General features: G+C 54.4%; 1 protein-coding gene across 1 annotated transcript in view; it reads right to left on the bottom strand.

Moving 5' to 3' along the window:
* Prex1 (phosphatidylinositol-3,4,5-trisphosphate dependent Rac exchange factor 1) overlaps window positions 1-24,988 on the bottom strand; it is a 157,596-nt gene that overhangs the window by 20,289 nt on the left and 112,319 nt on the right. Inside the window, exons 10-22 of the mRNA XM_027423375.2 lie at window positions 23,948-24,095; window positions 17,497-17,597; window positions 16,396-16,499; window positions 16,219-16,268; window positions 14,205-14,280; window positions 10,796-10,868; window positions 8,314-8,456; window positions 7,164-7,256; window positions 6,412-6,560; window positions 4,621-4,706; window positions 2,474-2,610; window positions 1,854-1,959; window positions 183-370 (exon numbers count right to left, since the gene is read on the bottom strand). Coding sequence (XP_027279176.1) covers window positions 183-370; window positions 1,854-1,959; window positions 2,474-2,610; window positions 4,621-4,706; window positions 6,412-6,560; window positions 7,164-7,256; window positions 8,314-8,456; window positions 10,796-10,868; window positions 14,205-14,280; window positions 16,219-16,268; window positions 16,396-16,499; window positions 17,497-17,597; window positions 23,948-24,095 — 1,454 coding nt within the window. The remainder of the gene's footprint in view (window positions 1-182; window positions 371-1,853; window positions 1,960-2,473; window positions 2,611-4,620; window positions 4,707-6,411; window positions 6,561-7,163; window positions 7,257-8,313; window positions 8,457-10,795; window positions 10,869-14,204; window positions 14,281-16,218; window positions 16,269-16,395; window positions 16,500-17,496; window positions 17,598-23,947; window positions 24,096-24,988) is intronic.

The following is a 24,988-nucleotide window of genomic DNA, read 5'->3' as shown; positions in this document are numbered from 1 at the left end:
TTCTGCAGCTGGTGAGCACTAGGAAAACGACTATGCCAGGGTTCCCAGGCAAAGCAATCAACTACCCTGACCTTGGGGCAGAACAGAGCCAGTCAGGGCCTGAGGGGGCAGGCTGGGGGTGGGATTGGGCATGGGGCAGGGTGGAGTAGGGATGGCTGGGGCGGGACTTGGCAGAGTGAGACCTTGGCAGCCAGGCGGAAGCAGCCACGGGGCTCCACGATCTTCTCCAGCACATGACACTTGGCTCCAGCTGTGCTCACATATTCATAGACCACACCATGCTCCAAGTGCACATTGTCCAGTGTCAGGCTGATCACAGCGCTGTCGTCATGCAGGCTCAGCTGGGGACCCAGGGACAGCAGGGGCAGGGCTGGAAGCCAGAGAGGCAAACCATACTGAAAGCAGCCCTGTGCCCTAGGAGTGAGACTGCCACCAGCACCCCTGAGTGGGGCCGTGGTGGGGACACACTCCAACGAGCACACTGTAGCTTCACTGGCTTGCTGGTCCGTTATCCTACCCACAGAGGAGTCCCTCCCCGACTTGACCCAAGTGCCACACTCACAGTGGAAGCTGACCCCACCTGTCCCCTTTGGTTCCACAGACAGCTGGGAACTGCCAGTCCAGTCCCCACTGGATCCACAGAAGGGAGGAGACATTATCTTTCTCAAGTGGATTCAAAGTTGCCAGGGCCACCATGTATAAAGGCAACTGAGAGGCCAAGACATAAGAGGTGCTGGACTGAGCCAGCACTGAAGCTGGCTGGCTCTGCTCAGATTTCAGTTTGCTGAGCCCACACCTTTCTGTGACCCAGGTCCAGAAAGGGTCTATGTGTTTAGGACATATGGGTGACCTCTGAGGAGATGACATCTGAGCAGACACCTGTGTGAAAGGAGGACAGGGGCCCGGGCATTGCACACAAGTGTGAAGCTGGGGCAGAAATATATTCAGCTAGATGCAGAGCAGAGGCCAAGCAGGAAACAGAAGTCAGATGACTTGGGAGCCAGGCTGGCCCAGACCCCCCAGACTTTGAAGCCTGTGGTCAGGATTGCAGGGAGAAGGCTCTGTCCTCGTTTTGTGAGGACACTGTGTGTGGCACGTGCCAGAGGTCAACCAGGGAGAGGACAGTGAGCAGCTGCTGCAATCATCCTGGTAAGAACCAGTTGCAGACTGAACCAGTACCAGTGAAGGTGGGGGAACTGGCCAGACCCCGGGTGTGGAAAGACTGAACGGCAGAGTGCTGCGGGGACCAGGGAGGGCGGGAAGGACAAAAAGGGGCCTGAGAGTCTGGAAGACAAAGATGGCCTGGGGGCAGGTTTTGGGGGGAAAGCCAACTTTAGGCTACAGTAAGTTTGTGGTGCCCGTCAACAGCCAGCAGAGGAAATGAAGTGACTGATAAGGGGCCAAAGGTGACTCCAAAGGGGACCGTGGCAGGCCGGTGGCCCATAGAAGATGCACACTTCTGATCCCATAACCCATGAGTCTGTCCAGTTGTCAGCAGGGAGAACTGGGCAGATGGAGAGACAGAAAGACAGTGAGCTGTCAGGACTTGGGCCAACCATGCTGAGCCATCAGCCATCAAGAGAATCAGGAGCCGAAGAGTGTGAGAAGTTTCTAGAAGCTGAAGCAGACAAGTTAGTGGACTCCCCTGACAGTTCCAGAAAGAAATGTGGCCCAGTGAGACTCTTCTAGACTGTGAGGCCTCCAGTGTGAGCTACTAAAGATGGAGGTCTATACTGAGTGGTTATAGAGCCAAGGGCTGCAGTCCTGAGGACCGAATGGGATGGACCTGGGGACACACAGGATCAGCCATCATGGTAGCGTCAAACTGGCTCCTCACATTCCTAGTCCCTTACCTGAGTCAGGTTGGTCATCTTCCTGGGGGTCCTCATCAGGGGCGCCCTGACTGGCCCGTGCCTGTTGGGCATCCTCATGGCTATGGTAGACCCACTGGAACAGACCCTGCAAAGAGCTACTATCAGAGGGCCACCCCCCTAGTGCTCAGAGGGGATGGGACGGGCCAAGACGGTCTGACTCCCATCCATGAGACCACCTCTGAAGAGACCTCCAAAATGTCACTCTGGAACACTGGCCACACTCAGTCCTCGGTTTGGAACACGGGCTCCAGATAGGAGCACAGCTTTGCAACACTAGAGGCACAGGCAGTGTCCTCATCTCTCCTGCATCCCCAAGACCAAGAAGCATGTCTGGTGCATGACGGGTACTCAGTAAACACTTGCTGAGAGAGTGAGTGTGGACACAAGAGTGAATGCCAACATCTACCAGAACCCAGGCCCCCAAACACGCAAGAGCGATGTCCATGGTCCATGCGGCTTGTTGCACACAGCATATATTACACGATGCAGTTACAATACTCCACTTGTAAAAGGGCCTATCACACTCAACTCAGCAAGGAAAACCTAGGACGGCAGGGCTCATGGCCCAGCTCACTGCTCCCGCCCGGCTGAGTGCTCACCAGGGCCTCTTCCCGGTGGCTGCGGAAAGCTTGGAAGTGCTCCAGGACCTCCAGCGCTCCATCATTTGCCACACTGTTGCCATTCACTTTCAGGATGCACTGGCCTGCACAGAGCCCCGCGGCTACCGCCTCTGAGCCTAGGGAACAAGAGCCAGGAAGAGGAGCGACATTCAGGCTGCCCCCACCAACAGCTGCATCTAGAAGCTGTGCTTCCACCCACCTGCCAAAAAAAAGAGCTGCCAGTGACACCTGCAGTAGGCAGGGCAGAGCTGATGTCCCTGCATTGGGAACAAGTGGGTGATTAGCCCAAGGTGGTATCTCAGATCCCTAGCTCTCAGAACCCTGCATGACCTCATAGTGAGGGACCGAAGCCAAGTGGCAGAGAGATGCCAAAGGACAGACTCAGAAAAGGCAAGCCACAATACAGCTCAAACCCGTCCCTCTCAACTCTACAAGGCCCACACAGTGGCTCTTGACCCCAGGCTTCTGTGGGTTAACTGACAAGTCTAGAAATAGAAACAAATAGCCAGCTGCCTGCAGTTAAGAGATGTGCAGGCCTTGAGGACCTCGGGCAGTGCAGGCCCTAGTCTTGGGCTTCCAACTGTGCCTCTGCCCTGCAGCCTGCAATATGCTACCTCACTTCTCTGGGCCTCAGTGTTCCCCATCTGTGACATTCACATACAGTGTATCTCTTTAAAGGACTCTGGGGAGACTCAGAAGTCTGGGCACGGGAAACAGCTGGCACTCACTTCTTAGTTCCAGCTGGTCTGCCTACGGTTCTAGCCAAGGTCTCACACACTGACGGCTGGACCCCGGCTGACCCCGGCTGACCCTGGCTGATGCTGCCGGGAGGCTATGAAACTATAAGAAGCGGGGAGAGGGAGGTCCGGGTCACTGGTAGTGTGCCTTTGAAAAGGACTGTGAGTTCCTGTCCTCTTAACTCTTCACCCTCTTGCCTGTCTCGTGAATGGCTTCACTCTGCCACACTCCTGCTGTGACAACTCTCCAAAGGCCAGAACAATGGTGCCCATTGGCTCCAGATACTGAGCCACACCGAAACTCTCCTCTAAGTCTACCAACTCAGGCATTTTCTTACAGCTGAGGAACGCTAACTGACATAGCCACATACACTGTGAACAACTACAAATGCCTCGGTAGCTACTCAGGCAGACCCCCTTTACCTAACTCTCTACACCTAGTGTGGGACCCTTGGTGTTCTGTGAGGCTGTCCTGGGTCCTACAGAATGCCAGCAACATCTACCTCTGTCCGCTAGATGCTATGGCATACCCTCCCTCATGGTGACAGCCAAAAACTGCCTACAGACAATGCCAGGTATCACCTGGAGAGGGAACAAAACAGCTCCAGGAAGAAACACCTTTTTAAAGACACATGTAATACAAACCACTGTAAAATACTAGCAAATCTTAGTTGCCGTCATTGACATGTGCTTTGCTAACTGATAAATATTAAAAGATACACTTGCTCCAGGGGCTGAAGAGATGGCTCAGCAGTTAAGAGCATTGACTGCTCTTCTAGAGGACTTCCTCAACCCCCAGCACCCAAAACGCAGGTCACTACTGTCTCTAACTCCAGTCCCCGGAGATGCAACACCCTCTCTCTGACCTCTGCAGACCCTGTGCACATGTATATATGCAAGCAAAAATACTAACATAAAAATAATAAAATTAAAAAATAATAAATGTAAGTAGAACTCTGAGATAAAGGAGGGCATTTAAAATTAGAAGAGAATGTCAGGAAACCCAGCATCAGGGATCTCCTTGGCCTCACAGATGAACAGAACAGCACCTGAAACAGCCCCCAAGGAAAAGCAGCACAGACCATGGGGGCTTCAGATTGGTCGGTCACCCACGGTTCAATGTGGCTACAGAAGTGATTGTGTGGGACCTCCAGATTCAGAGCTCTGGTGCCGTCTGGAATCTATGCCTGCCTGGATTACCTCCCCCCGCCCCTCAGTCCCAGCAATTCCCATGTCTTCCGATTGTCCCTCCTCTCCTTCTGCAAACCGGCCTCTGCAGGTCTCCACTAGAGCAAGAGGTACTGGGGTACACTAGTGCCAGGCACATGTCCCCCCATGCACACAATGCAGCCCCAAGAGGCTCTCTCTGCACACCAGGCTCCAGCTCACCTCTGCCTACAGCAAAGACGCACGGCGGGGCTGCTCCTCGGATCTGGAAGGACAGGGCCTCTGGGTGGTCAGGGATTTTGATGGTCCTAGCAGGCACAGGGGCAGGGAGGGACAGGCCATGAGAAAAAGGAATGTGGTTCCCATTCCCATAGGAGTCTCCTTCTGCCATCACGCTAACATGTCTCCAAGTCTTCTTGGAAATCACCCTGAAAGGAATGGCACCTAGAAACACAGCCAGATCCCCAAAGCACACGGTAAAGAGCCAAAGGCCACCCAACAAAGCAGAGAGGGACAGTGCCAGCTGAGAAGGTAGCAGATATCCAAAGGAGGTACTAGGTTGGGGGTGGATATCAAGGGGAGGCACTAGCGGGGGGTATTTATTAAGGGGAGGCACTAGAGGAGGGTATTAAGGGGAGGCACTAGCGGGGGGGTATTAAGGGGAAGCACTAGCGGGGGGTATCAAGGGGAGGCACTAGCTGGGGGTATCAAGGGGAGGCACTAGCTGGGGGTATTAAGGGGAGGCACTAGCTGGGGGTATTAAGGGGAGGCACTAGCTGGGGGTATCAAGGGGAGGCACTAGCTGGGGAGGAGGCACTAGCGGGGGGGGGCAGATATCAAGGAGATGTACCAGCTAGGGGGTGTGGCAGCTGCTACTTGAGCCGCTATGCAGCTTTCTGCCTCCCTGCCTCAGCATGTCCCCTGCCACACAGTATGGCCCCTTCTACGCCTCCCCTGAGAGCCTGTTGGCAGAACTTTAAACCCTGGTGACTTCCATTTCTAGCACCTAGCAGGCAAGCCTTAACTGTCACTTTTTCCCTAAATCTCCTCTTCTTACAGAAAATAGTCTAGAGCAGTGGTTCCCGACTTCCTAACACTGAGACTCTTCAATACAGCTCTTCGTGTTGTGGTGACCCCCAGCCATAAACCTATTCGCATTGCTACTTTATAACTGTGATTTTGCTACAGTTATGAATTGTAATGTAAATCTCTGTGTTTTCCAATGGTCTTAGATGACCCCTGGGAAAGGGTCATCCTACAATACCCCCATTGAGAACCACTGAAAACTCTGACAGCTTACAGCCCACATCTGGATCAATTATAGTGAACCATGCACCAAATACATAATCTTACAATAGAAGCATGCTCCCTGCACCTACGTCTAAATGTTTCCACCCAACCCTGCGGGCTGGGCAGCTCCCAGTATGTCACCTGTTTCCACTGCAGCTCCAGGGAAGCTTCCATCTTCAGTGGCCATCTATGGGGCCTTGCCACCGGCAGAAGGAACCTCAGGGCCTGGCCCCACGGCCTTACCCACCTCTCCTCTCTCCCAGTCCACTCCAACCCCTGACTGCCTCTGTCCCTCCATCATGCCATAAACAATGTGACCTCACTCAGGATCTTTGTGCCAGATATTTCATCCTTCCAGAGCCCTCATCCCCAGAAGCCCCCTTATCTCTGTCATCTCCGAAGGCCACCACCATCCCCAGTGACATCCCTGTGGCCCCTGTTTCTCTGAATACTGTTTTCTTCGATCACACACATCCGCCTCCACCTGACTGATCACCACCAGCTCAGCACACATCTCACTCCTGTCCTGTGTACTTCTGTCCCCCTGTTCACTCCCCGAACCCACCTGAATCCATGAAGGGAGGAACACTATCCGCCCTGACGGGCCTGTGTTCCCAAGCCTGAGACACCAGTCACGCCTGCTCACTTGGGACACCTGCTAGGTGACCCAACCAAGGGCACCAAGACCAGGCAGACCTGGATCAGCCTTGGGGTCACACTCACTCTTTGGCCTTGGTGGCCACCAGGAGGCGGAGTGGGCGGCGGGAACAGAAGGACTGGTTAAGGATCGTCTCCACCTCCGAGAAGGGCCGCAGGAACACCAGGTCCTCGTTGATAGAGTAGATCTTCCTCCCCGCCTGCAGGCCGGCCATCTGGAGGGACAAGCACACCTATCACTGACCTTCTCCTGCTTCGCTGAGGAATGTTCACCAGGAAGCTGATTCATTCCCTCTGGATGAGTGCTGAGAGGTATGTGAGCACAGGCTCTGGGCTCTGAGCTGTAAACGGAAGCCCAAGAAGGCAAGGGTGGGTGGTAATTCCCTTGGGAAGAAATGGTCAGGGACAGACAGCCTTTGCTGTCAGGGCACAAGGATCGGTGGGGTGGCCACTTTGCGACCATGAGAATGTGACCAAGAATGTGGAATGAACATCAAGATGACCCGGCCCCACTCCTTCTAGCCCAGTAGGCCATGAGGTGCCATGAGCTGGAACTGGGAGACAGACAAAGCCTTCAAGGGAGACTTCTGCTTTCCCTGCACATCCCCAGAAGCCCAGTAGGTGGCGCTGGAGGAATACACCAGGAAGGCAGTCTCATTCCCAGCTACCGTGCATCCCAGACAGGAAGTCCCAGGCTCAGTTTCCCCATATAAGCAAGAAGGCATTCCAGAACCTGCTGAACGGGTCCACTTCAAGAAACATGGAGACACGCCCATCTGGGATGCTGCCCACCTGAGTGACCACCCCGTGGGTCTCACCTCTGCCAGCGAGCCCCGCTGTACAGACTTCACCACCACAGCCTTGTTCTTCTCCTCAAGATCGAAGCCATAGTCATCTTCCTGCGGCGGGATCTGAAAGCCCGAGACCCAGGCACACTTGAGGCAGCCAGGTGGGAGCAACACCACCATGCTCCCCAGGGACTACGATCCTGCAGCTGGGACCCCAAGTCCACAGGGTGGGGGTGCAGACTGGGATGCAGGGCCAGGCCAGTGGAATGTCATGGGACACACAGTAGGTACAAAACACACCTATGTTGAGTGAGGGTGTGTGCCACCCTCTGCTCCCATAGGCCAGTGCTGTTCGGTCACCTATCAGCTTGCTTCTCTGACCCTCCCACCCTCACCCCCTGCAGCCCAGAGACAGTCTCTCTGTCCTCACTGCAAGTGCTCAGTAACCCTTTGACATAAAGGAAAAAGATCCTTAGTGCCAGGATAGGGATGTAAAAGGAAACTGGGGGGACACTTTCCCCAGGGCAGGATAGCCAGAAGACAAGCTGGGACCCTGGGAGTTGGGGTTTGGGGGCATATGAAGCCACAATCAGCCAGCAGGGTCTCCATGGGCACTGGAGACACTCCTGGTCCTGCTCCACTTGTATGCCGATTTGTATGCTGACTGTGTGTGGAGGGGACCGTCTGCAGTGTGAAGGGAGTGTGCTCAGGCCAGAGCAGAAGAACAGAGCAAGAGGAAGACCGAGGGGAGTGACATCTGAGAGTTTCATAGCTGGGGAAAGCGCTCCAGACAGCAGCCCAGCATGTGAGAGGTGCTGAGGCCGCCCCGAGGTGGGCTAGGAGGCCAACGTTCCTGACCTGGCTGGTAATGTCCCCGATTGCAGACACTCAAAACTCCTGAATGTGAGCAGGACACAGACTCCTGAGACCTACAGTGCTCTAGGTGACTCGGGAGACACTGCGAAGCTATGGGTGTAGAGTAGATGAAAGGGCAGGAGCACCTGCACCCTGTGCTTTGTGAGGCGTGCAGTCCTGGCTGGTACAGAGACCTGGCTTCCTGGGCCTGAGACTCATGCTTAGAGCTACATGCCCTGCTCTGACCACTGTCTGAAGCTGTCCAGCTCCCAGGCCACAGGAGAGTCAGGGCAAGAAAGGCACGGCAGCCCTATTGCACTCCTACCAGCAACCGTTTTGCCAGAATGTTCTCCACCAGCTTGAAGTCATTGCGAAGCTGTTTGTTCTTGCTGCTGGTCCCCTCCATCTCCTCGTCGGCGTGGAAGCGGAAGTATTGGGACTCATCTTTGAATTCACTCTTCTCCAGAACTGCAAGCCACAGACACACAGCACACGGTCAGACGGCATTGGCTCAGCAGCCTTCGCCAACCGGCAGCTACAGGCTAGAAGCAAGCCCTGGACAAGTGTGGCTTGGCAGACAGTATTATACTGAAGCAAAATTGTGCACTAGTGCTAACACGTGTGACCTCTACATGGGTCAGTGGGTAAAGTGCCTGCCGTGCAAGCATTAAGACCTGAGTTCGGATCCACAGTAACCATATAAATGCCAAATGTGGCCCAGGTCTGAAACCCCAGCTCTGGGGAGGCACAGATTGATACAACTTCAGAGTTTGCTGGTCAGCTGGTCTACCAGCTCTGGGCTCTGGGTTTCAGAGAGGGACCCTGTTCCAAAATTAAGTGGAGAGTTTAAAAGTTAAAGCTGAGGAAGACGTCCAATGTCCACCTCTGGCCTCACATGTATACTGAGTACCCCTACACACATACACACCCAGGTTGGCTCCCAGCACCCACACTGGGCAGCTCACATGCAACCCCAGCTCCAGGGGATCTGATGCCCTTTCTAGCCTCCATGGGCAACTATACTCAAGTGTGTGTGTGTGTGTGTGTGTGTGTGTGTGTGTGTGTGTGTGTGTACTTTTAAACAAGTATTTAAAAAAAAAAAAAAGAGGGTACATCAAGGCCCAGAGTTAATCTAAGACCTGTGAGGCTCTGGGACAAGATAGCCTGAGCAGACTCCTCTAGACCCCACTCTCTTCAAGGTGGGGGTTTCTTCTCCTGGAGGCAAACTAACTACCTGTGTGTGGAGTGTTCCTGGGCCACCCCTATTACCTCTTCGGAACAAACAGACACACAAATTGCTACTTTCATCAGAGCAGGGCAGCCAGGCTCCAGGCAGCCTGCTTATTTAGCCTCCATTGTAAACATGGGGTTAGAAGATTCCAGAGCCGGAAGAAGAGTCAGAGCGCTGTGTCTGGGCAATGGAGTCCCAGAAGACAAGACAGCAGTAAGACTCACTTGAGTCACCAGCACAGCCAGGTGAGGCCCCGCTTCCCCCCTCCCAGCTTTGAGAGGTGCACACAGACCTGGGTTCAAATCCTTCCATCTAATACTTTAACCTTATTGCACTTTTGTCTCCTCCAAAAGAATAAGAAGACCAAGTCCCTGGGATAGCTCTAAGGCTGCAATGCTGGGCCGCACTTTCTCTGTCTGCTTAAGTCCCTCCCTGAAGGCTCAGTTCTGTTCTGAGGCTCAGTTCAGACGTGGCAGGAGGTACTGTCCCCTCCACCACTCTGTGCTAACCCTGCCCTTTGCCACAGCCACACCCTAACTTTCAGCCCTTTCCTATTTTAGCAGATATTTGAGCTCGTGGCAGGGTGCGGGGGAGCTGCCGAGCCTGCAATTTCCCTCCCTGAAGGGCCCTGAGGGCATCAGGGTTGCCCAAGTGCCCCTCCTTGTACAGTATCCCCAGACAGCTGCCTTCCGGGAACAAGCCTGGGTGGACCACAATTATCCTCATCCACAAATGAGAGACTCCTGCAGAAGGCAGGCAGCAGGGCCAGCACTATCGGAGGGCACCGATGGCTTCTGGGAAGGAAACAGGCCCAATGGATGGCAAACCTGGTCCCTTCAGCTGAAGCAGTAAGCAGTAGAGGGGGCAAGACAGCAAGGCTCCTGAAGAAACCAGAGAAATTGAGGCCACAGGGGAGCTAAGCCTAGGGGGAGTCAACTAAGGAGAGCCTAAAGCTGGGCCATGGGCACAGACAGGCAAATGGCCTTCAGAATGCTATTGCCCCAGCCTATTTTCCTAAATAAAGTTTTATTGGCACCCAGCCACACCCCTTTTGTTTCAGTGTTGTGGCAACTGCTTCAGCATCTCCTGCCTGGCCCTTTGCAGAGCAAGTTTACTAACTCCAACGAGTTAAAGCAAAGCATCTGGGGGGAAGGGAAATGACCTGAGGCCTGCCAGGACCAGACTTCTGCCACCAAGTACACACTTCTGCAGCGTGTATCTGTGCCCAAGCCAGAGCATCCCACCACAGCACCTGCTCATCAGCATGCATGAGACATGTTGGCTCTGTCCAATACCCAAGGGGGGTACACACATGCATGTATGCCGAACCCTGAAGCCCCTTCATGCCATAACCCAGCACCATCATGCCGGGCACACAGTGACCACCCGCTGGGAAGGAGACAGACACTAAAGAGAGAACACAGTTCCTCCAAGAGGGGCTGGCAACAGTAATAAGGCACATGGTGGGGGGGAGGGTAACACCATGCTACCTGGGGCAGAGGAGGAGACCAAAGCACAAGCAGCCAATGCTGAGACCCAGGCAAGGCTGGCTCTCAAGGCCTCAAGCAAAACTTACCATGATGCATGAAGCCATTGTTGCACAGACCCACGCCAAGTGCCACTGCCTCCTCCCGAGTCTGGCAGTCCCCCTGCAGTGAACAGAAGGGGATGCTATAAGGAGAGCCTGCACTGAATCAGCTAAGTGCAACCCATGACAGGCTGCCACCAGGGAGACGCAGACTGCGTGAGGGCAGAGCTTTGTCGTACTGAGTATCAAGGTCGCTAAACACATTTGGAACTACTCCTAATAAACTCGTAACAAGGGAGTCACTCTGTGAGATGCTTCTGGTTGCCTAGCAACAACCCTTTCCTGATGCCTCCCTAGAAAAGGAAACTCTCGCCCCCTCCTACAACAACCTGGGCAATTAAGGTATACAATGAGACACGAGCAAAAATCCTCCAGTGAGGGCAACATGCGTGGTAAGCCTCCTGTGCCCACCGACTGTCCCTTTCTTCACAACTCCCTGCCTGGAACAAAGGTGTGATGCCTGGTGCCTATGAAACCATTCTAGATCACAATGTGACCTCAAGGTAAAAAACAGTTACGGTGGCAGAGCAGAAAACAACATAGAGAGTGTGGCTCCCAAAGACCTCATGGTACACCTTGGCGTGCTGGGCCACCAACCTCTGTACTGCTGTGTGAGAAACACAAATCCCAGTGTGTTCTGTTCTATATGTCTGCAGACATGTCCCTGGTGTTAGAAATGAAGTTCCCAGTGTGCCTGGGAAGCCTGCAGGAGCTTCTGCAAACCTCTGGAAAGGGGGCACCACTGCCCCTCTCACCAGGGACAAAGCCATGTGAGGATGTGATGGCCTAACCTGCGTGACAGGCAGAAGTCTGATCCATGCAGATGCCACTAAGGCTACTAACTATTCCCAAAGCCATCTGGTTCCACATTTCTAGATATGTGACAGTCACCTTTCATTTAGGTTTTCTGTCTTTATATCATGTCAACAGAACTAGGGTGCCTGGCTGATGGCAAAGGATGGGGAATAGGGATCTGACTCCTGGTGCCCACCCTTAGTGGCCTGGCTATAGGTTCCCACCCCAACCCCCAAACCAGCCTGTTTGTGTTGTTTGCAGTTCAGGCAAGTTTTAAATCTGATTTCTAACCCCGCTCCCTCCCCTCCCCTCCCAAATGCTTGGGGGGCAGGTGTATCCCACTGCAACAGGCTTGGAACACAAAAAATCAGGTAGAGAGAGGCTAGAACCTCCGGTGGGGGTAAGGCAGGCAGGCTCAGTCACAGCTGCTGCCTGAATCAAGGGCTTCGATGAGGGGCACCTCCCAACAGCTAGGGGCCAGGCTCACAGGCTTCCAGACACACAGGCAGCCAGCCCTGTATACGGCTGTGACAGTACAGAGGGGAAGGGAGGCTGCCAGACACCTAGCCAACCAGGCCTGGCACTCCTTGTAGAGGGTGGAGGAGGGTACCCCAGCCAAAGAGACCTGACTGCTTTCCAGTGGCTGAGACCAGTCACAGGGACCAGGGACTCCAGAAGTTGCTGTGGGGGCAGGTTGGAGACCCTGGGGAGGGACTCCTAGCCTCAATACTCACTGCATCACTAGCAGAGGAACACAAAGAAGACAAACAGCACCTAAGGGAGCCTAGGCCAGAGGCAGGGGAGTGGCAAGACTGGAGTTAGGACAGAGGCAACCAGGAGGGATTCTCCACACATCCAGAGCAGCTGCCCCTAGCAGCAGGGCCAGAGGGGAGTGAAGGCCAAGCCAGGTGGCCTTGGCTGAGTGCTTGGTCTAAGAGAACTAGCTGGCCTCTGGAGGCCACCTGGCTTGTAAAGGGCTCAGAACCGGTCTAGCCTGTCTGTTCTATCCCCAGAGGAGCCAGAGGCCAAGGAGGCTCCTCAGGACACAGGACAAGCCCAGGGTCACAGTGACAGACCTGGATGCCCAGATGAGGACAAGTCAGCGGGGGAAGGGAATGTAGCTTGGGCAGTGTTCTCTAACACATCTCTAGTTGCTTGTCTCTGAATCAGGAGTCATGGCATTCCCAAGTTCCTGCAAGTGAAATGTGCACACCCCTGCCTGGCACACAGGAGCAAGAAAAGCCACCACCACCCTGCCACCTGATTTCTCAGGGGACTAGTAGAAGCAAAGCATGGTTGGAGGCACACAGAAAGGCCATTTTTCACAAAAGGCCATAGACACAATGTGGGATACCTCTGCCCACCATGTCTACCATGCTCCATCTATCCACTGACTTCTTGACAGGAAGAGAAACTGAGGCACAGACAAGAGGCCTAATCCAGGTTGCCGGATGACAAGGAGGCTTTCTGAGTTGTCAGCCATCACATCACAGACAGGAAAACTGAGATTCCAAGGGGCAATCAGTGGCCCCAAGGTTGGGGTTCTGCTACACTGTATTTACATGTGTCCCCTCCCTGCATGGTCCATGTGACCCTTCCTGTGACAAATGTGCCCAGGCCCTTAGCAGCACCATCTGCTGGCCTTGGTAGCTGACGCAATGGGTTCTCAGGGCACCCAAATGTCCACCTCCTCTGCCCTGTTGCTGGCGCTGGCCCTGGGGTCCAGGAGGCACAGAAGAGGAAGGCTAGATCATGTGTTGCCCCTGGCCACCAACAGCCCACAGCTGGGTTATTATCAAGGCAGTGCATCCCCACACATCACTCCCTAGCTGGCTGTGCACTCAGGTCACGTGACCTAAGCCTCAGGCTCCCCATCTGTAATACTGGGATAATTACCACACACCCCCAGAGTATCCTGAGGGTCATATAAGATAACACACCTTGGTCTGTGGTCACACACAGCATGGCTGGTTTCTCTGGGGCTAGGTACACCTGGCCTTCAGAGGTACACCTCTAACTTACCACCCAAGCATGAAAGCCTGTCCCCAAGCACCCAGGACTGGGTCCTGGGATATCCGGGGACCATAAACACTCCTGGCCTCTTCCACATGGACTGGATTAAGCATTTAAGTGGGGCTCATCCAACCAGTGATACCTAAGGGAACAAACCACTTGGACAGGGGAGAACTTGAGGCATTTCCTCCCTTAATATTACATGAAATGAAATGGCTCAACTCTCCCTGCTGCTTGCCTTTGACTCTAGTTATGCGAAGGTGCAATGCCTGAAGCTGTGGCTGCCTGTGTGAGACTGCGAAGCAACCTATCAGAAGACTGCACAGTCGAATGGCAGAGGGGCAGAAGGCTGGGTGCAAACAGCATCACTCAGCACCAGACACATCTAAGGATGCCACACTACATGAAAGGAAGCTGCTGCACAGGGACAGCTACCACAGGTTCCCTTTCTGTGAGGTCCCCTGTGTGGTCGGTCACACTGTAGACACAGAGAGCAGAAAGGAGCTGTGTCTTCTGCCCCCAGCTATGCTGTTGTCCCCAGCTACCTGGCTAATCCCGAGCCACAGAGTCAGGGGCCACTCATGCTCACCTGTGCCAACAGCCAGTCCACCAGCTTGCTTCCGGGGACCACAGACTTGTATGTCTTCAGGTGGTAATCTCGGTCCCTGGGGAAGAGGTGGACAATGAGTGGCAGCATGGCGTGAGGAGAGCATGCTCCAGCTGGAAGATCCTCACAGACATGGGGAAGAGGCCAACCCATTTCTGACTTATAGGCCAGCTGCCTCGCAGAAGCTGAAGGGGAGGCCTCGGGCAGCAGACACTCTCTAGCCCAGGGGACCTCTCTGTGCAGCCATGACTCTTAAGACAGCTTTGCCTGCATCTAGAGGTTCCTCCTGGGGTGCAGCGCCACTCTGGGGACCATACGCATGCCACAGGAACAGAAGTCTCCACACCAAGGACTCCCCTGACCAAATGTCCACAGTCCACGGCTGAGGAACCCTAAGTCTCTAAGGAGGGGTGAGCGAGGCTCCCCTGTTCCTTTGTGTTGTTTTGGTGCCAACCCACAAGTGTTCAAAGACACCTGGCTAAGTTGCAGGCTGGGCCCTAAGCACAGAACGCAGCCCAAGCCTGGAGGGTGCAGGGGTGTCCACCTTGCTAGCCTTTGGTGTCATGGGACCTGAACAGCTAAACTGCAACAACCTTAGCCTTAAGCTGATGAACTCAGGAGTTCTACAGCCCTGGATGGAGCCGCTGAAGTATGTTCGGGTTTGGGCGTGGTCAGTCATGAGCCTAAGCAAGGACCCTAAGTACATCCCCACTACCATCTAAAAAAAGAAAAAGGAAGTCAGGCCAGCAGGCTGGAAGGCCCAGGGAAAGCCAAAGGGTGACAAACAGGCAGAGGCCACAGGGGCCCAGGAGGCCGCTGAGCCCCTCTGCCACCACCTTCTAGGATGGGCACACAGCAGCAAATGAGGATGGGTGAGGAGGTAGGGCTGTGGGTGAATCATTCCCAGGGCCTAACCTCACAGACCACGAGCAGGCTAGATAAAGTCCCTGGGACAATAGTGATGTCACCCTGTCCTTGTCTCTCTACTCAAAACCACAAGCTTCGTAACAGAGACTGATCCATCCACTCATTTTCTGCTGCCTGGAGTCCATGAGCAGACTTTCCATGACTCTAATTCTTTAAGCTGCTGTAGGCTCATGTGACTAGAATAGAAACATTCACTCAACAAGCATGGGTGCAGGGCTGTTGTGCTCAAGACCAGTTCCCTGCCATCTAGCCATTTGAATTCAGACTCAAGCAGCCAATAAAATCAAAGTTCCATTAGATTAAAAAAAAAAAAAAAAGTCCACCATGCAATGATGGTGCACACCTTTAATCCCAACACTCAGGAAGCAGAGGCAGGTGATCTCTGTGAGTTCAAGGCCAGCCTGGTCTACAGAGTGAGTTCCAGGACAGCCAGGGCTACACAGAAGGACCCCACCTCAAAAAAAAAAAAAAAAAAAAAAATCCAAGACTCCATATCCTGGAGCGTTTGAAAATATCATGGGGACCGGTGGCTCCTGGAAGTGGTAATACAGGCAGAGGGCACCAGAAAGCATGACTCTGACAGGAAGTATGGAGAACTCCTGGGTGGGACACTAGGGAGGTGGCCAGGGCAAACTGGAGATAGCACTCAGTGATAGATCACTTGTCTCACATTTGTGCCCCTTCCTCAGGTCCCATCCCAGGAAAAATAAAATGTAAAGGCAACCAGGGAAGCCCTCCTGACAGGGAGGCTCTGGGAGTAGGTGCTAATGATATGTAAGAGAGAGCATTCCGAAGCAGCAGCAAGTGCAAAGGCCCTGGGGTGCATCCCACTTTACATCCTGACTCGGACACAAATGGTGAGGCACAGAATGGTTGAGTGACTGTCCAAGGTCACACGGCTGGGAACCAGCAGGCAAATCCCCTACAAAGACACTCACTCCATCCCGACGGCCTGACAGAGGAGGTCAGTGATTAACCCTGCCTGACGGAGGAGACTGAGGCTCAGAGAGGTCAGGGTACTGGTGGGGCCGCGCAGCTACTGTCAGAAGGGGACACCATGGGGACTTACTTGATCACAGGGGCGTAGAGGCTATGCAGACGGCAGTAGAGTCTCACGCCCTACGAGCAAGAGCAAGGTCTGAGTCAGCCACAGCCTCTGGACTGCTGGGAGCACGAGGGTGGGCAGGAGCAGGCTGCAGGGGCCTCCAGCTGGACGGGGGCTACAGACTGAAAGAGGACACCCTACCTTGGACATGATGTCCTCCAGCTCGCTGCGGGCCTTGTAGGTGCCGTCATCATAGCGGAATCGGTACATCACCTGCTCATTCTTGAACTGGTGCTTGTCAGAGACTGGAAGGACCCAGGACTGGTGAGGCTGGGAGCACCCTCCACCTCCGTCTCCACCCCTGGTCCCCTAGTACATCGAGGGGCGTGAGACACACAGCCTGGGCAGGCCTGGCAGAGACCAGCAACCGGCTGACATCTGTGGGCACCTCTGATTTGGGCTGTCCTTGGCAGGGGGTAGAGCCTGGGTAGAGCCCACGTTGCTGGGATCGTGACAGCTGCCTCCCTCCCGACTCTGCTGCGGACTTAGACCAGCAGCAGATGCTGTGTGCAGCCACAAGTCCAAATCTCTAAAAATGAAGACTTCCCGCCTGCCCAGCTGGACGCTCAGTAGTTCCTAGCTGACTCAGTGGGCCCACACAGCACCCAGGGCTGGGCCAGGGCTTAGTGTGGCAGGTCCGTCCTCCGCACAGCATCGGCCACCACTTGAGTCACTCTGCAGTGACTCCCCGTGCACTCTCAGACCTCACAGTCTCTCTCTCTCTTCCCCAGCTCCAAGCCATGCGAACTCACTTCCTAACATGCCCTGTCCACTAGGAGGCAGCCTCGCCGCCTTCCTTGATGCTCCCTGCAGACCCACTCAGAATCCCCCTGCCTAGAGCCATAAAGCACACCTGCCTCCCTCGATTCCAGGAGAGGCTTGCTTCCCCAAGATCCCCACCACACCAACCGCCACTCTGTGCTCCCCAGTGCCAATCACACGGCACTGACACCCTCTGGTCTCCCCTCCAAGCACAAGGTCAGCTCTGTGAGGACAGAACTTCTCACCCATCCCCCTCACGGGTGTGCAAGCAGTGTCTGCTGCAAGGGACACGCGTAAGTTCTACTCCCTGGCCACCTGATTTCTAAGGCATCCTCCCTTGCTGATACCCAAGTGAACACTTTTCTGATGCCCCAGAGAAATGGCATGAGGCAGTCACTGTCTGGGTCAGCAGCTTGGAAATGTGGAGGAAGGGTAGTTTCCCTGACATCCAGCCTACCAGGCCACACCTCCTCCACTCACCATGGTGAATGATACCATTTTCCAACAGCGCTTGGCCCAAGTTGATCCCTTCTTCTGTCTTGCTGATCTCACCGATTTCCAGGAGCCAGGAGACAAACTCGCTGCCAGGAACAGAAGATATGTGAAATGGTCCCCAGCACTGGAACCAGAACCAAGCTGGCCTGGCCCCACCCACCCCAGGAATGACAAGCAGATCTTCCTACAGGCACACAAAACCAGGAACAAGAGACAGTGAGTGATAAGGCTTGTGCCTTTTCAGGTGGCTAAGAGCAGTCACACACAGGTCTGCTTCATCCACCCCAGGATGGAAGGGGGTGGGGGGGGTGAATGGATGGGTGGCAGGTGCATGAATGGATGAACAGATAGGTGATGGTTGGGTGGTGGGTGTTTGGTAGACGGGGGAATGACCCTGTGAATGAATGATTCCTAGATACACAACGGGTGGGTGAATGACAGGCCCGTGGGTAGGGAGATGCTTAGACAGAAGGGTGAAAGGATGATTGATGGTTGGCAGGTGAATAAATGGTAGGCAGATGGATAGATGGGTGGGTGGATGGATGGATGGACAATGGATGGATGAATGGATGGATAAATGGATGGATGGATGGAGAGATGACAGATAAATGGAAGGTGGGTAGGTTATGGGTGGATGGATAGACAAGTAAGTAGACGGATTGATGGGTGTGGGTGGACAGATGAGTAGGTGGATGAATGATGGACAGACAGAAAACAGATGATGGATGGAAGGCAGGAAAGTACATGCGTGGGTAGACAGATGACTCCACGTGGATTTGTGGATGGAGGCGTTACCCACAGAGACACATCGGGCCATGTGTTATGAAGGCAAATGACAAGAATGAGCAGACAGAACCATTAGAGAAATCCATGCTGGATGGATGAGTGGGTATGGAGTTGGCTGAGTGGATGGTGGAAGTACACAGGGACAGCTGAAGAAGGGTGTGGCTGGGTGTGGCTAGACGAGAGGGTGGCTGGATGGGTGGTGAGTGTATACTAGATCTGTGTGGATGCCTGTGTGGATGAAAACACACAAAAGAAGCAGGAGGCAATGCCAAGCCCAGGAAGCTGACTGGAGAGGTGGCTCAAATCACGTGCTTTCTGTCTTCACAATGCTCCAACAGCTTCCCTCTTACTCAGATGGGAATCCAACTCTGCCTCAACTGTCCCACACATCTGCCCAGATATGTGTGCCTTCATCAGCCACCCCCAACTCCACACCCAGAACATAATCCCTAGAGAGGTCCTCTCTCCTGTATCCCCCACCATCTGAGCTTTAGCTCACTCACCCTTGTTCCCTTCTAAAAACAAACAAATCCTAGACTCCATCATGCCTCAGGGCCTTTGCAATTGCTGCCCCATCTACCCAGAAACGCCCTTCCCTGGCTCTTCTTTCCATCCACCCCCAGGGCCCTGCCCAGCAGCCTGCCCATCCTGACTGCCCTTCCTCTCTGTACCAAGCATTCTCTAAAGCAACGGCTAGCAGAATAATGTGTGCGATTATCAGCTCCCCCTCCGCCTCCCTGTCCACATAGACACCTAGAATGTAACCCCGGATATAGGGGGTTGACTTACTCATGGCTCTTCCCCTGATACACTCTGGGATGCAAGAGTCCTCTACTTAACAAATGAGGAATGAGCAAGAATAATCTAGGGTCAGCAGGAAGGTTGGAGGCACAGATGAGACAAGGAGGTGACAGCCCCGGGGCCAGACTCAGCCAGGCCTATGAGGTTCCAGCCCCTGTGGCCACTTGGGCTCAGCACAGATTTCGGCCCACTGGAGTCAGCTGAAGAGGGTGAGCCTGGAGCAGGCAGTTCCCAGCAATGCCCAGGCCCCTCTTTATGGAAACCAGCTGTCCCACCTCCAGTTACAGCAGGGGGCGCTATTTTTAGCTTTCTGTGCTGGCAGAGGAAGGATCTGCCCTTTTGTAGGTAGCAACATCGTGAGGCATCCAGAAAGCCCACAGGACATCCAGGGAGGTGGGGAAGAAACAGGTACATTTCTGGCACCCTAGGTGGGAACTTTCCGGGTTCTGTGTCCCCCTACATGACGCCCCACCCCCTCTGCCGCCCACCACTGATTCTGTTCTCAGAGCCTCAACTCTTGGGACACAGCAAGAACTGCCAGAAACCCCAGGAGGCAAACAGATGTTGATGTGCCCACTCTCAAGAGGCCAGAGGCCGGAGACCCAGTGCAAGGCTGAGCACCAGCTGTCCCATCCAGGGCCACAGCCCCTGTTCGGGGGGGGGGAAGAGGCTGCAGGGGCAGAAGACAGACAGAGGACAGAGGAGAGCAAGTGACTGGCGACTGGGTCATGCTACCCTTTGGAAACCCGAGGGCTCTTTAGCTTATTGGGCAACACTGAAGCAAAGCCGTCCCTATCTGGGGAGCAAGAGGCAGCTGGACGCAGCTCAACAGGATGCAGCTGACAACTGGTTTGCTTGCGGACATCTGGAATTAGAGGGTGGACTTTTTAATCCTGTGAAACTTTAAGCTGGGACCCAGGGGGTAAGGAGATAAAATTAATCTCTTCTTCCGCAGGAACCTCGAACTCTGAACGGGGGATGCTGGGCAGGCAGGGACTGTGCCAAGCCAGTCAAAGCCAAAGCTATTGCTCAAAAAGCCCATGGCAACCCTGTGGGTCCAACTCCCCAAGAAAGAGGGGGAAATTCACTATTTCCCATGAAGCTCCCAGATGCTAAATGCTGTTGTCTAACCCAGTATTTTCTGAACCCTGTCACTAGGCTTCCACTTGTACTGGGCCAGCAGGGTCTCAGGGGTGGAGGAGGTGTGTTCCCAATTGTACAGCAGCTCTGGGTGACAGGTAAGGGGGCTGGGACCTGACAGTAGCTCTGGGTTGGGTTATGAAGGGCACCAGGCCCAAGCTTCCAGAAAGACATTCCCTCAGCAGTGGGAGGCACTGAGACCAGGTGGGGTACCCACCAGTGTGATGGGCCTGAAAGCTGAACGGTGGAGTCCACTGACAGCTAGGCATTGTTCAGCCTGCTGCAGACCAAGGCCAAGGCTGAGCACAGAGGACACCTGGGCACACCTTTGCCATTGTTTTATGAGAGTCACCTGATCAGAGGCCCCATGTGACACATACTCCCCAGAACTGAACATCGTTTGCCCGTCTCCTACATGAACCAAGATCTCCCGTGCCTGGAGCCTTGATATGCACACCTGTGAGCCCCATGAACAAAGTTCCTGCCAACGTCCACGGTGATGCCTGTCCAAGAGCCCTGTGTGTGCATGTGTGTGGAGGACAAAGGTCAACGTTGGGGCAGCTTCCTCTATCACTCTCTACCTTATTTTCTGAGACAGGGTCTCTATGGCTGCGACGCCAGCTGGTCTGCAAGCCCCATGGCTCCCACCTGTCTCCACCCACTCCCAGCACTGGGAGCAGAGATTTTTACATGGGTGCTGGGTGTCTGAGCTCAGGTCCTCATGCTCACACAGCAAGCATTTTACACACATTTTACACACCCAGTCCCTGACAAATCTCTCTGGATATTTTGTGGTTGGTTGGTCAGTTTTTGAGATAGGATCTTGCTACGTCGCCCAAGCCTGCCCTGCTCACTGCTCACTGCCTTTCCAGTGTCAGAATCGAAGGAGTGTGCCACAGTACCCAGTTTGGTCTCTGTTGCATACAGCTGTGCACACAGAGGTGCTCCAGCAAAGCCTCCCACCTCAGAACTCCCAATGTGTACATGTTAATAGCATGACATCTAACTACTGTCGAGGGTGGCAGCAAATGCTTTTGCCTCTGAGAAATATCCCCTGATGACTGGCACACCTTGTTCCAAGTGGTCCCGGGCCTGACAACCCATCTCTCTCAACTACTGAGCCTTCTTGAGCACCTAAACTAAACCTGACCCCTGACCCAGTGCCACCACACACAGCCCTGTTAACTCCTGGGCCTCAAGTCATCCCTTGCCAGCTCAGAACTCCTGCTACTCCAGTACCATAGGTCCTGGAGTAGCCACTAGACTCTTGCATCTGCCATGCCCTACCCAGTCATGCTTTTCTCTGGTCTTCTCCTAGCTGACTCTTGCTTGTCACTCAGATCTTGGTTACAAGGTAACCCTCCCTTAAGAGGCCCATCGTACCCACCCTGGCTAAATCAGCTCCACAATTCTCCCTTTACATCACTCCACAACTGCCTTGCAGCGCTCACTGGCCCAGTGGCCTCCTTCTCTAATCTGTCCATTTGTCTACTGACGTCTTCTTGTAGGGATGGTCATCTCCCTGTGGGCAGGATGTTTGTCCCAGGCTGCCTGCTGGCAACCAGAAAAGTGGGGATGGAGGGAGCGAATTTTTGTCTCTCTAGCTAATCTGTGGATGCTGGAAGGCAGGCACACGTGTACACACACCGAGTGCTTCCCACAGTACACAGATTTTTATCACTGAAATGTGAAGTCTATTAGCTTCTGAGTGGGGCACAAACAGGCTGCTTCTTCACACCTGTCCCTGTAACACGATGCACACGTGGCCCAGCACATGTTCTCCGTGCTCTGGCCAGTGCCGTGCTGAGTGCTGGGTCCTCCAGCCTTTCTTCTTGCTTAACGGTCATTGATTGAGAGCAAGAGACTAATATTAACCCACTGCCCAAAGTCATCCAGCAGGAAGATGGGGAAATGAGACATGGCCCCAGTCTGACTCAAAGCCCTGCCCTATAAGGTTATGAGGATAAGCCACACACACCACAACCAGGGAGTCCCTGCCCAGTAGCAGACAGATATGGAGAAGGCAGGGATGGAGGGAAAGTAATAAATTCTGAAGGGAGATTAAAATAAACCAAGTACAGGGAGAGAGAGAGAGAGAGAGAGAGAGAGAGAGAGAGAGAGAGAGAGAGAGAGAGAGGAGAGAGAGAGAGAGAGAAACACCCTGTCCTGGGTATGAATCCCATCTCCACACATGGCAGTGTGACTTTGCACAGAACCTTTTCCCTCCCTAGGCCTCAGTTTCTTCACCTTTAAAATGGGGACAATGGCAGTGACCAGCCTCTCGGTATTGTGAGATTAAAGCCACAGTCAAATGTGAATGCCATAGATGTTTTAAGGGCTGGAGAGACCTGTGTCCCAGCCACCCATTCATCTCACAGAAGGGTCAGGTGTGTGTGTGGGGGGGTGGGGGGTGGGATCCTGGAGATCGCCTGAGCCACACACTGGTGGGGAAGGAGGGTTGGAAGCGCCCAGGTAGGCGCAGAGGGGAGCCAAGCCTGGAGAAGCATGGTCTCTTAACCAGAAGTCAGGTGCTCTGTGCCCTGGGGTTACATGAACTGCCATGCTGGCTGAGGTTCAAATGGGCAGCAAGAGAAATCTCCTCTAATCCTGAGGAGAGCCGGTCCTTAGAAGCCTTAATCACAGACAGGTTATCCCATCCGGCTGGGCTGGCAGGAAGGCTCTTTGGTACTCCCCTAGGCAGAAGTGGGGGGGGGGGCTGCTAGAAAAAAGGCTCCTTTGCAGTGGAATCAGGGATTAGCAATGGAGACAGCTAGGGGCCCTCTAACCTTTCAAGTGAGCTCAAAGACTCCTGGGCTCAGCTCTCTCCTTTCCACAGAGCCTCAGAGGCAGAGCCAGGACTGCTGACCCCCAAAGACAACGGATAGAACAATCCAAAAATCCTGGTTCCCCCAAACCCGCCCTGGCCTATTTAACACTGGGCTTCAGGGCCAACCCTGGGCTATCCACAGGTTCCAGTGGGCACGGATACCCGGCAGGGCTCTGTGCCTTCATACATCTAAAACCAGGGTTCTGACAGCCTGGCTCCTTCCCTCCATTGTCCTCACCCATGTCACCACCTGGCTTACAGGGACCACCCCCTACCCAGGGACCTCCACCTCTCTGACCACTGTCCATAGAGGCCTCTGCTTCTCCCTTCCCCAACACTACTGGCACAGACTCCTCTGTGCACACGGTGGCCACAAAGCAGGTCTCCTGACTCAAAGGCCATCTAAATGTCTACCCCACATACTGGTCTCCAATCTGGTCTTTTCCTACCACGCCATCGACACTATTTCCAGTTCCCTCTGTACTGTGCAGGTCGCCATGCTCCAGCCTGCCTCAAACCCTCCCTATCTCATCTCCCTCATCTTCTAAGCACGGTCCCAGCCGCCTCTGCCTTGGCCGTGGCAGAACAGAGATGGGCAGTGCCTAACCAGCCCGATGAGTCAGGAAGACCTATCTCAGCTTCCGTCATGTACGTCATTACAGGAAGCAGATTCCACAGTGGGTCAGGAGCAAACACAGCAGACAGGCCTGCAGCAGAGCCCCGCCAGCCTTGACCCTCATCTGAGCCTACTCCACAGGCCTGAGGGGCATTAGGTGGCTGTACATGGAGACCCCAGGCAAGAGAAAGGTCACGTGTGGGGGCGGGGCAAAGCAGATGCAGCGCAGGAAGGGAAGGTCCAGCTGGGATGCAGCAGCTACTCACTTGCCAAGGAAGCACTTGGGCACGGTGCTCAGCTTCCGCCTGCGGTCTTTGATCAAGTTCACCTTCTTGCTCATCATCATGTGGTACAGCTTCTCCCCCTTCTCCGCAATCATGACGTACGCGTCACGCTCCATGCCCAGCTTCAGGCCTGCACGGGGGCACAGGAGGCAGTCTGGGGTTCTGGTATCCATGCCTGCTACCTTCACCCTAGCAGAGCCACAGAGCACTTCCTGACCCCCGTCAATGTCACACACACCTACCGGGGACTGCTCAGAAGGACTGAGAAGGGACCAGGTTAAGTCCCAGGTAACTGGTGGTTCCTTAATTCAGAGCCAAGTTCCAAAGCCTTATCTTACCCCATCTACCCTGCACACTCAGCCCACCCCTCCACACCATCTACCCTGCACTCTCAGCCCACCCCTCCACACCATCTACCCTGCACACTCAGCCCCCCTCCACACCATCACACTCTCAGCCACCCCTCCACACCATCTACCCTGCACACTCAGCCCACCCCTCCACACCATCTACCCTGCACACTCAGCCCACCCCTCCACACCATCTACCCTGCCACACTCAGCCCACCCCTCCACACCATCTACCCTGCACTCTCAGCCCACCCCTCCACACCACCTACCCTGCACACTCAGCCCACCCCTCCATACCATCTACCCTGCACACTCAGCCCACCCCTCCACACCACCTACCCTGCACACTCAGCCCACCCCTCCATACCATCTACCCTGCACTCTCAGCCCACCCCTCCACACCATCTACCCTGCACACTCAGCCCACCCCTCCATACCATCTACCCTGGGCCCCATCCTTAACCCCACTCCTGCTCTCTCTCTGAACCCCACCCCATCCAGACAAGAAAACCAACAGCAAAGAGGTGTTTCACGGCCTCGGCTACATGTCCCAATGCGCCTCACAAAGAGCCACAATTATCCCCATTTTACAAAGGAAAAGCTGAGGCCTAGGGAACTTAGGTTGCCAGAATAGAATAGGTGGTACCAAGATTTTATCCCAAGATGTTTGGCT

The sequence above is a fragment of the Cricetulus griseus genome, chromosome 6 (genome assembly GCF_003668045.3).
Source record: "Cricetulus griseus strain 17A/GY chromosome 6, alternate assembly CriGri-PICRH-1.0, whole genome shotgun sequence".
Classification (NCBI taxonomy): domain Eukaryota; kingdom Metazoa; phylum Chordata; class Mammalia; order Rodentia; family Cricetidae; genus Cricetulus; species Cricetulus griseus.
This window is presented reverse-complemented; position numbering and strand designations above follow the sequence as displayed.